This window comes from Entamoeba invadens (genome assembly GCF_000330505.1).
Source record: "Entamoeba invadens IP1 unplaced genomic scaffold scaff_1105074725601, whole genome shotgun sequence".
Classification (NCBI taxonomy): Eukaryota; Evosea; order Mastigamoebida; family Endamoebidae; genus Entamoeba; species Entamoeba invadens.
This window is the reverse complement of record NW_004191847.1, coordinates 461,361-474,215: the sequence shown is the minus strand read 5'-3', so window position 1 is coordinate 474,215 and position 12,855 is coordinate 461,361. Positions and strand designations below refer to the sequence as shown.

The following is a 12,855-nucleotide window of genomic DNA, read 5'->3' as shown; positions in this document are numbered from 1 at the left end:
ATTTAAATCAAATGTCGTTTATTGTATTATTTTTGTTTATTATATTTATAATAAAAAATTTTATTAATCAAAGCATTTTTTTACCTTCATTTCTATAATAATAAAATAGTACTATATAAATAGTAAAAAAACGTCGAAATAAATATGTTATTAAATTACAATTACTATATATTATATCTATAATATATAGATAGAATTTACTTAATTATAGCAAGCACTAAAGCCAATGCGGCGCAGTTTTTTCTTCCAAACTAACAGTCTGGGTATCGAATCCCGGTTAGTGCATTTTTTGTTTTTTTTATTATTAATAATAATTTTAATTATCTTTATTATATTAATTATATTAATTATATTAATTATATTAATTAATATAAAGTACAATCAAAATAAACTATTGTATATAGTATAAATAATTAAATTTTATTAATAAAATTAAACATACAAATATATTTTTGAAAAAAAGAATTTACAGTTTTTTACTTAGTAAAATATAGAAAATATAATAAAAAAAAATATTATTAACAAACTAATAATTGTAATACTATCTTTACCTGATTATTTTTATAAAATAATTATCTTAAAAATACTATAATAATAATAATAATAAATAAAAATTTCCAAAACACTGAAAGTGTAATAATTCAATACTCTTGTTGTTTTTTTTACTTGAAAAATACACATTTTGATGAACAATTTCACAACATTAAAAAAAAGGATAATAATAGAAACTATACAAGATACAATCAAATAAAGAAAGACAAAACGTTTTCTCTTTGAATTGGATCGAGTCGCTCGACAACTGTTTTAAAGTCGTTTTGGAATCCGTTTGCGAGGGCGACAAGGACTGTTTTTGCCTTATTTAGTGTTTCCGAGATTTGAGCTCTTTCGCTCAAATTTTTTGCGATCATGAATATGCAGATTTGCATCATTCCACTGTCTGCTATATTTAACAGTCCTTCGTAGATCAAGTCAATCAGTATTTTTCCGGTCTTAGCCACTCCCACTTTTGGTGGTAACAGTTGGAACCATTGAGTTCCCAATTGTCTATTTTTGCTCAGCAGAATGAGTTTTCCAATTCCTCTAATAGCCTTTGCTCTTAAATAGTCGTTTTGCTCTTGTCTTGCAATTTCCCACAAAACAGTTCCCACAAGATCCATATTTTCAAACCCTCGTTCACATGATGCTATTAAAGCACTCATCCCAGCTTCTCTAACAGCCAATTCTGTGTCTTTTAATGTTTCTAATAACCCATTGACCTTTAAAGACCCGTCTCGAATAGCTATTTTAATGATTCGAAGGGATGCAACTTTCCCTTCTATTCCTCCTAAGAACTTCTCTTTGACAATTGGGAAGACATAATGCAGAAAATCAGGAAACATGTTACCTAAACAAATCGCAGTGGAAAGAGCCGCTGTCACTGATGATAACACTTCACTCATCCGCCGCTGAAATCGCTCGATTTGTGAAACTACCGTCGCGATGTTACCCATCACAACGGCACCACTCAACGGGACTTCATGCGAGATTATACGCTCTAAACTATTCACACTCGCTATACACAAGTCACTCTCTGGGTTCTTACAACCACGACCAAACACGGCAATGAGCCGCTCCCCTGCTATATTGTCCGTCGTTGTAATTTGGGAAGAATAGTTGATATAGAAGGACCCACAAATCTCAACGGCAATGGCCGCAAAGTGTTTGTCGATAGAATAAGACGTCGTCACAACAATGTCTAAGATATCTTGAACGCGAGGTAGACAGACGGGAAACGCTTCATTGACTATCACTGAAAGACAGTTGAACGCACTTTCCTTCTCGTCAGCTAACCCGCCATGAGTCGATGTCGGTGGAAGACTAAGTTTACATCGCGAGAGAAGAATGGGGAAGTATGTGTCCAAAAAAGGGTACAATTGAGTCTTCAGTGCAATCATTAGACGCACTATGATCATTTCTACATACCCAAATAAGCCATCACTGATTTTTAAATTTGGTAATTGAATACTTGTATTCAGTTGAGAAAGTAACTGCTCGGTGAACGTGGGGACACTCGATAAATCCATATACGACGCGATGACCTTCAAATGAATTGAATTCGGTTATTAAGATATTATAGTATATTAAATTATAATTTTATACTATTTATTATACTTTATTATATTAATTTATATTAATTTATATATAATATATGTAATCAAGGAGAAAATTGATTCAAAAAATAATATATTATAGTATATATTGTATTTATAATAATATAGTGACTAAATTAATTTAGTTAATATACTAATCAATATGGTGATACTAGAAAATAGATTAAATAATAGTAAAAAAATAGAAGAATGACAAACGGAAAGTGATTCGATGATTCTTCCTCGTAAATCGAAATAATCTGCCGATATCGGTAACTTTTTGAGTAAGTCGAAGTACCCATTTAAAAAATCCATAAAATGTGGCTGAAAAGCCTTTCCGACTTGATTAATTAAAAATGAAACCGAACAAATAGCAGAAGACAACACTTGTGGTTGTGGAGATACCAAAAGTGGTTTAATCATTTCCAAAATATTTTCCATTTGAGTTTTAATATTACTTTTTGGGGAGTTAATAATATAAACGGCCAAAAAGTCGCATCCGGATGACTGCAATTTTGGGATCTTTGACTTTGTACATTCCCCAATTAATTGGCAGACTTTCATTTCATTACTTTTTAAAAAAGTTTTGTCGATATGGATCGCAACTTCGATGAACAAAACGAGTTCATGAGTCACTCTTGGGTGGATCATACAGACTCCCAGAAACAAATCAAACAACGCCTGTACCCCTTCTTTATTTCTTGTCCTTTTAATAAGAACTTTCGCCATAAATACACACGCCCGGACATTCTGCCACCCCATCAGACTTCTATTTCCGAAGATTCGTGTGATGATATTCGACACATTAGCCATTCCAATATATTCACTTAACTTCTGAAAGGATTCTTGTGCTGCAAAACACCTTGAATCGTCCTCTACTTGACACATATACCACTCTTGTGTGTCACTCAGACTACTCATCCATTGGAATAACACTTCAACCAACGGCACTTCAAAGGTCCCAAGCGTCTGATACGTCTCTCCCAATTCACTTAATAACGTCATCGCTGTGATCGCGTCAGTGCTCGGTAGCTTCAACGCCTCAAAAGCAAACTTCGCAGTCAATTCGATGAAGTCGATGAAGAGTGCAGTCTCTTCGTTCAACTTCGAGATCTTCTCTATCACACTTTGTGCATACGACCGATCCGTTTGGATCACTCGGACTGCACTATTTAAAAAGATCGGATACTGCGACACCGTCACCCGTAACATCTCTTTGCCGTGGTCTTCCGCAACCGACGCCAATGAGTAGTACAACTCCAAAGAAGACTCGACGACGGACGGGACGTCCGTCGTGTGCTTGATCGCGACTTCGATCGCGTGCGTCACAAATTCGACGGGAACTTCGCCGAATAAGACGAGGGACGCTATAGTGAATAAAGCGATCGAGCGGTGCTCTTCTGTTTTATAATTTAAAAGGGCGTCGAGTGTTTGGTAGAGGTTTGGGTATTCATTATCGATGACAAAGAGGTCGTAGATGAGGTTTGAGTATGCAACTAATAACCGACGTGGTGCGTTCGTTGTGAGATAGACTAACAGTTGTGAGCGAAGTTGATTCTTCTGGTCGTCGGATAAAAATTGATACAGTGGAGTCGTTGTCCGATACATGTTCTTTGATAGAAGGTTGGCAGATAACACCTTCACATCTACGTTACTCGACGTGAAACTTTGAAGATGAAATTGAATGACTGTCACGGGGTTGTTGTACATCGAAAAGTATAGTTGTTCCGCTTGATTACGAAGAGTGTTGTCTGGTGATAAAAGTTGAAGTAATAAAGACTCGGCAGACATTAGTATTGATCAAAGATCTTATTAAGTCCACTTTTCAAGTTTAATGTGTTCATTGATTGGGGGTTTTGTATGTCATTCTCTATTTTAAACATTATTGTTGTCATATGTTAATAAATTTGTCTAAAATATTGTTTTTTTTTCATTTTTTAATTAAAAAAGTGAAAAAAAAATAATATGATAGTATAATATAACATTCATAATAATAATGTCTTAATTATTATGATATAATAATTTAAACTATAAATTGTGGTTTAAAATAGGTATTATTAAACAATAATAATTAATAGTATCATATAGTACTTGTAATTTATAATATAATTATAATTAATAAAACCATAAACAATAGAAATGACATTGCTAGATAAAAGGAGACCAACTACTCGATGTGTTGTTGTGCCATTTGTTGTTGTCTTGGGTAAAAACCACCTCTTCCTCTAAACATATTTTGTCGAGGGGAGTTAGTAGTTGGGGAGTTGTTTGTTCCACTTTTAAAAATAGATGTAGTCGGTGATTCTCTCTTTTTTGTTTGTTCCAAAGCACTTGGTTCCACTGTAGAAGTTGGTCTCTTTTTATTCTTTTGTGTGAAGAGTATTGGTTTGAGTGGTGAAGAAGCTTCATTGGGTGAACGGTTAAGTGGTGAAGAGTCTCTTTGGTGTTCTATAGGGATAGGAGTTGTTAAATTTCCTTCAAAGGAACTTTCGTGGACTGCTTGTGGTGTTTCGGGACTTTTTTGTTCTTTGAGTTCAGGACTTTCTTCCGTCTCTTTAGTTTCTTTTAAATATTCTTTCAACAATTCTTTAGGTGGTTCTTTTGTAAATTCTTTACTCATGTCTTTGACTTCTCGAGGACTTTTATTTTCCTCTTTTACTTTATTGAAATCGTTCACCGTCAATGGCCGACCTTTTCTTATTCCTAAAAATCCATTACACTTCTCTTTAGGTGTTGAATTTCCTGTTATACTTCTTGGGGAGATATTTTCGAAACAAAACGGGATATTAGGAACAATTAGTTCTTCCTCTTCAATCGAACACTTTTTTTGTAATTGAGTGATTCGCTCTCCCATCTTTTTCATCACCGCGTTTTGTTGTTCAACAAAACACAACAACGTCTTAAAGTTCTCTTCCAATTGTCTTAATTTAGTTTTGTCTTCGTTTTCCATCACATTTATACTATTAGAACTCTTTTCTACTTTCGTTTCCGTCTTCTTTTCTATAACTTTATCGTTCTTTTTCTCATAATTCTTATCACTACTTTTCTCTAAAAATCCCGAAGATTTATTATAGTGGAGTGGTTGCATAAAAGTCCACTCATTTGTACTCTGTGTGTAATTTTGGAGTCCATTTTCGTTACTTTCTTTGACTTCTTCTTTCCCAAAATTCAAATCTATTTTCCCGGAAAGTGGGGGGACTTTTCCTATTAAAACAGATCGTGGTCGGAACTCATCTCTTTTTGGTTCAATTTTCCTTTTAGCCATAGATATAGTCATTCGTTCTTTAGAAGCTTTTGCAACCTCTTCTGCCATAACCTTATCAGAGACAGCGCCAGTCGGGCAGACTGCTGGATACAGTGGCGGGTACATCCCGAGTTTGATATTTTGTGCTTTGATATCCTTAAAGAGTTGGTCGTAGTGATTTAAGAAGGTCTCGAAGACCGTTCGAGTTTTCTTCGAGTTGTCCATTTCAAACTTTGGGTCGACTTCGTTTGAGTAAATAACACTTGGTGCAAAGCACACAGCCAAGTTGACTGTGTCCATCTGTGTGATGTCTTTATGTTTTAATATTTCGACTAAAAAGTCACATAAATACCATAACATGTTTTTGTTCGTCTCAGGAAGGGCATCGACAATTTTACTCACTTTTTTTATTCGTTTCTCAATGTTTTCTTCACCACCAGCTTCAACGCAATTTTGATAGAAACACGACGGTACCAACCCATCAGATATTTCACGTATAAAGGCTTTAATAATACCCGCCGCAACATGAACAGAGTCTTCCTCTGGTCCAAACTCGTTATCTAAAATGTCTTGTCCTGAGTCAAGTTGCTCTTTCACGCGTTTTAACCACTCGAAGACGGGTGACACGCGAAAGATCCCTTCAGTCACAAATCTGTCTTTTTGCTTTAAAAATTGGATGGATCTATAAATGGGAAGGGGGAACCGCCACCCACACTTTTTCTTAGTTGTGATGGATTGCAGGGGATACCCAAACACCCCTGTAAAATTTGAAAAAAGAGGAATTGAGTTGACCCATTGTAAGTAGTCGATCTGTGTGTTGCACATAAACTGATAACATTTGTTTGTCATTATTTCAAAAGACAATTTCACTTTGTCTTCTGGGAAACGGTTTTTGTTTGAAATGTTCTTGTTAAAAACTGAAGAATCAAATGGGATTAAAAGTTTTTCTTTTGAAAGAGTCTCGTCTTGATACAGACGAAGACCATCCGGAAAAAGTGCTAAATAGACTTTATTGAATTTTTTGTTTGTACTTATCCTATACTCCACCCACCCACACGTGTTTTGTATTTTCTATGTGTTAGAAACGTTTGCCATTTAAAAAAACAAGCAACAAACACTCATCTAAATTTAAAGTTAATACTTTTTGAGTTTGAAAAAATCGTATTCTTCTTTTGGGTAGATTTTTTTGATGGTTAAAATAAGGCTGTTTTGAAAGGAAGTTTTACATTTATAAAAAATATGCAGTTATTCCAATCTTTTAAGTGGCAATTGGGTATTATCAATTCTATTAACAAGTCCTCTATTTTAGGTGTAATGTTTTGCTCGAATTGATAAAATAATCTTTTTTAATGATTTGGTGTATTATTAATTATAACTAAAATTATAATAGTTGTATAATACCGACTGATTAAAGTTACAAACAAGGAATTATACCAACAAGAAAAAAAGTATAGTATTGTTGCTTAATAAAATATGAAAAAACTGCTTTTTTTGTACCAATTGGATTTTTCAAAAAGGAAATTATGAATCAACAAAATATCAAATTATTTTTTTTTATTTGTTATTATTTTTTTTAATAACATTTTAATTTTATATAACTTGTCTAATTATATAATAAATTAATAGTTGGTCTGGAAATCAATAAGTTTATTATAGAAATTATTATAAAATATACTGATAAGTTTTTATTATTTTAATACTATTTTTTTAGTAGAAATATAAACTAATAAACTATGGTTTTTATATTAGTATTTTATAATAATGAACTTAAAATTTAATTATAATATTTACTATAATTTTATTACAAAAAGGATTAAAAAAATAGTCAAAAAAAAATATTTTATTATTAGAAAAAAATTATTTAATTTAAAAACAAAATATATTTGAAAAAAAATAAAAACAATTGGTTTTAATTTCAATAAAAAAAACATAATGTTTTTGTAAAAATTATTTATGAAATTATTTGGTTTGAAAAAAAAATAAAATGAGTCTAAAAATTCAAGATATTAGTATTATAATATAACATCAAACAAGAATTACATTTATATTTTATAATTGTTTTTATTATATGTAATAGTTAATAACTTTTATTTTTTTAACCATACAAAAATTTCATTAACGCTTAAAAAACAAATGGAAGAAAAATTGGGTTACAGAAAAAAAATAAGGATTAAATGATGTAAAAAGTGGGATTTGGTTTTTTATTTTTAATTTATATTTTCACAAAATAACAATTTCTATAAAAGACTTATTAAATTACTTAAAATAAATCTGTCACCCAATTAATTCTTGTCACCCATAAATTACTCTATCTGTAATTGAATTTATTTTTTTTATTTTATTGCTCTGAATAGCTTAATAATCAGTTTAAATAATGAGTTGTTTTGTATTTAATACCATTTTTTGTGATATTTACATTTACAATATAAATGATAAATACATCTAACATTTTTAAAGTAATTGATCTAACCTGAAAACTTGGCATAATGTCAACATTCATTTTATTTTATTACATTTAAAATTTTGGATTCGATTTTTAAATATGAAAAATACACTAAAATTTGTGAGAAACGACTTAATAAAAATTTAGACCTTTTCGAATGTTTTTCTAACTAAGAAAACAAAAACAAACAAGGAGAAGACCATTGAATTACAATGGACTTTTAATTGAAATTATTAATTATATAAACGTTTTAACAGAGTTCCGTATTTGATACAATCAATTAAAGTGTATAATTTTATAGTATCACACATGCGAATTGACCTTACTTATTACATAACAAATAGAGTTCACTTTCTCTCAAAGTGTGTATTAAGAGCAATGTCTTTAATCAAAAGAGTATGTTCTTTGCATTGTACACTGGTCATAGAAAACAGTTGAGCGTTGATTCTTTCCCCGATGACTTCAATTTGCTTGTACCCAAACGCCAATTTGTTCCCAAAGTAAATTTCCTCGATGAAGTCGATTTTGTTTCTGTTGAATTTGTTCTTCATTTTCGACGTGAAAAAGAGGAACCCAAACTCCGTCGCAACGTCGACCAAAAATTCAAAGAGAACAACCATCTTTTCTTCGTCCATTTTATGTTTCAAATTTTTCTTTGAGAGTTGATGCGGTTGTGTTGAACACCACTTGCACTGCGCTTCGAGGAAGTTCTCGACGTTCACCACTTCGTCTTTAAAATTCAACGTTTTCACCTTAAAAAACTGATGCGTCTGACTCGAGCGCTTTCTCGGTCGTTCATACGTCACACCACAAACTTGGTTAACTAACCCTATCAGAAAAGAAAGCTGCACAGAGCGTTTGTTTTTGTTGACTCTGGAGTCTAATGTGTGCTTCTCGCGCTTACTAAGCTTCTTCGAGTCGTACGTAGAGTCGTCACTAAGGCGCTTGGACATCGTTTTGTCCTCCATTAAATACCTTTCAAGCTCTTTTTTGGACTATAAATTTCTTTAAAACTTCTGTTCTATATTTGGAAAATGGAAGTACTGTCTTTTACTGACTATAGTTTAAGAGGAATTTGTCTGTGGTATCGGGGTTTCGTCATCTGTAAAGTGGATTTCGGCATTTCGAGCTTTTAATTACAATCAAGGAATCTCATTCGATAAACACTTAATTATTTTATTACTCCTACTTAATTTTATTATCGTGGCGTCGCAACAAAAAAATATTGAATGGGTGGATTAAAACGATATGGTAAGAAACATGAAAAAGTTTTAATAAATGGGACCAGCGTATAGAGATGCATTTTTTACTTTTTTATATACACTTTTTTACATTAAATTTATGTAACAATAATTTGGTGTTTTTAAGATATTTATATCGATGAAAACAACAACGTGGTATTCAAAAGATTTAATTTGCTGTTCACAGGCATTTCGCTTTTTTGCACACGCCGATTCAACATCGTGTCGTTGTTTTGACAAATTATTTTTTTAAGTGTTATTGCTTTTTTTAGAACAAATTCAATTCCCACAAATGTAATTTCCCTTATAATAATACCAAAAAGCACAAATTTCCCGTCTTTTTATTATATTTTTAACCATTTGTTTGTAGCCATAATAAAGCTGCATTTTTAAAAGCAGTGGCGATGTTGGAATTACATTAGATTTCCCGCAATTCAGTTTAAATGCCATGTCTTATACGAAGTAATTGAAAATCTTAATATTTCGCGATTTTCAGTTCCTCGCTAAATTTTGCAATTTTTGGCATTTTTTTTTTCCGTTTAGTACAAAAAGCGGAAAACACGCGGAAAAACGTGCTTGTTGTATTAATAACAAACGCTATTTATTTATTCCAATCATAGAAAACTAGAAAAAAATTCTAACATTATTACCAGAAATGAACGGCTCAAAAAACATTGATTATTGGGTATTTTTTTCCCGAATTGCGGAAGTGTTGGTGTTAAAATCAACAAAAAATATTCTCGTGGACTACCCGCTATGTTGCGATTTTTTTATTAAAATTACAAGAGATTTTTTCTCAACTCGTGGAGGCTTGAGTATTGGTCATTCGCCATTACAAGTCAATAGTTTTTTATTACTTTAATTTCTATTTTTGTGTGTTAAAAGCATGTGTTGTGGTATAACTTTATCATAGTTCAATTATCAATTAATACATATTATCGAAGTCCAACTCCCAAAAGAAATGTTTTTTGAACCACTTTCGTAAAATAGTATTTTTGGCACCAAAAAAAGACGAAAACCTTTCTTTTGTGTTTTAGGGGTTGTCATGCAACACTAACAAACCAAATTCAAATCCGACAAAAAACACAAAATATAATAAGTTTTACTAAACTCCATAGTTATTGATGCCACGTGTGATCAAACGGTTAATTTATACTCGGTTGTTTTAAGATAATGTTTGGGTTTAAAGAGAAAAATGTGATGATTTACCCGACATTGACTAATGCGGTTGGCTTTTATATCTTTCGTTTTATTGGTTTTGAGCAATAAAACTGAAATGTATTTTACATTTGCTTCCTAAATATGTAGATCCTCTCTATTCCTTTTTGCATTCATTATTTATTTAATTGTTTGAATTATAATTATACTAAAACGAATAAAACATCGTTTTTTTGGTTTTCGATAAAAAGTAATTGTTTTTGGATTGTTTTTTGTTGTTGATTTATTAATTAAAATGTCTAATTTAAATATAATAAAAATAACAATGATTGGATAATAATAATTTTTAATTAAAGTCGGATTTTTAATTAATGATGGAAAAAATTAACTATATATTTAGTTTTTTAATTGTAATAAATAGCTTTTTTTCGAAATAATAATTTTTTGTTTTTTTTTAATTTTTTTAACTTTTTGACCACATTATACATCCAAAAAAAGAAAGCAAGAAATTTGGAGTTTGTAATTCCTCTCTGACGAATTCTCGAGTAATGTCAACACAATCGGCAGACCATTTAATATAGTTAATTACAGAAGTGTCATAGTTATAAGGCGATTAATAGGTCATACCAATTGATTTGAAAAGCAAAGAAAACGATTGACAACCAGCGTTTTTTTGAGAATGTCAAATGGTAATAATTAATAAGAAATATACTATGTATTTATGGTTTTTAATTAACGATGGTCGATACTATATATTATAATATAAAAAACTGATATAGTAAAGATCCTTCTTGTATTTTTAGAATATCCTTAATTAGAATTCAGACTTTAATTAATAATAATATTATTATTATTAGTAGTAGTATTAGTATTATTATACTAATAACTATTTTTTTTATTAATTATTTTATTTTAAAAACAGTTTTTCAATTTGTTTTTAATGACATTTTAATTTTTTATTTATAGAAAAAAAAATTTTAGTTTTGTCTAGAATTGTGGAATATAACAAAAAAACATTTTTGAATGGTTTTCAATCCAATATTAAAAATGATATATTATAAATCAATATTATATTACAAATGAAATGGTATATTTTTGTAACCCAAATAATAGTTTTTTTATAGTAAATATATAATTATAATACGGAAAAAAAATAAACAATTTTTGAATAAATTGTTGAAGTATCAACAAATTGTGAAAAAATTTTACTTAACCGATTAAAATAAACGAGACGCAAAAAAACGCGTTTAAAAAAATAAAATTGAAATTTTGGTTATTGTTTTTGTTTAGATAAAATGTGTAAAATTATTTTTAGATTTTTTTTAAATAAAATAACTAACAATTCTTTTGTAAACCCATTCTGCCGCACAAATCAACGAAAAATTTAATTGTAATAAGTTTGTCTTGCTACTCCGATGTTGTCACAGTTATGACAAAGATTTTTCTACTCATCACTAGTGTCTGGGAAAAAAATTGGTCGATTATGTTCCAGACCTAAAGCTAAAATCGCATTAGAATAATTGTAAAAACCTAGTGTCTGATCTCTTGCTGTAATGTGAAAACTGCTGAAAGATGCCTCTTCATACAATAGCAAATTTATATGTAAATTATTTTTAGAATTTTTTTCTCATTTTTATATTTATAGAAAAAAAAAACGCAATTTTTTGCGTCTCGTGCATTTTGCCAAAGAAAAAAAATACTATTGGCAGGTTAAAAGACATGAAAAAACAATCGAATACTCAACTTGAATTTCTATTTTAAGCATATTTTTTGGATTTTGAAAAAACAATATTATATTTATCCAAAATAATGTATGTTAATGTATTGGTAAATTTTTCCAATCAAACGGGGATTTTCCGTTATGTTTCAAATTTTTTTCAAGTTGAACAATAAATAAAACACAAGGATTTTATTCCACACTATCCCACATTGTGAGCTGTTTCTATCGAAAAAAACTTACTCGAAACAAAATGGGTGTGGCGACCGAACAAAAAAGCTTAAAAACACAAAATCCATTAAATAAAGTGGTTATGAATTCCCCACACTACAAAAAGCCGTTGGCACACTACAACACGCGTCAGTTCTCTGTCAGCTCGGAAGATGAAGTTGTTGAGCTTAGTAAGAGTTTTGTTATTGAGCAAAAGCACAGCTCTCTCTCTACTTCTAATTCCCCAGCACTTTTGCCTATTAATTTTTCTAGGTCTCCGTCGCGTCCAACTTCCCCCGTTTTAGTCAAAATCGTTAATTAATATATTATATCTGTATTAATTGCATAACTTAATTACAACTATTGATTTATTTATTTTACATGATTTTTTAATATAATATATTAGTATTATAATTTAATTTATTAATTTAAAAATATTATGGAAATATAATATAACTTATTGATATAAACTAAAATTAATAGTACTAAATATATTTAATTATAAGTATTAGTAATTGTATTATATTCTATTAAATACTCTCATTCCAAATTTTTACAAGTACTTTTAATAAATTAAACTATTATTTTACTAGTACATAAAAAAAGAATAATAATTACAAAATACTATATAAATAACAATATTAAATTATTCACTTTTATATATATAATTATTATAAGTTGCTATTAGAAAATGTGATCTTTGTTTATTCCAA

At 30.1% G+C, this 12,855-nt stretch overlaps 3 protein-coding genes across 3 annotated transcripts; all 3 read right to left on the bottom strand.

Moving 5' to 3' along the window:
* Positions 1-743: 743 nt before the first annotated feature.
* On the bottom strand, positions 744-3,920 carry EIN_328890 (hypothetical protein; the record flags this gene model as incomplete). The annotated part of the gene is made up of 2 exons (XM_004185480.1): positions 744-2,078; positions 2,349-3,920. 2 exons carry the CDS (start codon positions 3,918-3,920, stop codon positions 744-746), a joined length of 2,907 nt encoding a protein of 968 aa, XP_004185528.1.
* A 376-nt stretch (positions 3,921-4,296) lies between these two features.
* Positions 4,297-6,198, bottom strand: EIN_328880 (hypothetical protein; the record flags this gene model as incomplete). The annotated part of the gene is made up of 1 exon (XM_004185479.1): positions 4,297-6,198. The coding sequence occupies one exon, from the start codon at positions 6,196-6,198 to the stop codon at positions 4,297-4,299; it is 1,902 nt and encodes a 633-aa protein (XP_004185527.1).
* Positions 6,199-8,163: 1,965 nt separating this feature from the next.
* On the bottom strand, positions 8,164-8,784 carry EIN_328870 (hypothetical protein; the record flags this gene model as incomplete). Its single annotated transcript, XM_004185478.1, has 1 exon — positions 8,164-8,784. One exon carries the CDS (start codon positions 8,782-8,784, stop codon positions 8,164-8,166), a length of 621 nt encoding a protein of 206 aa, XP_004185526.1.
* Between the last annotated feature and the right edge of the window lie 4,071 nt (positions 8,785-12,855).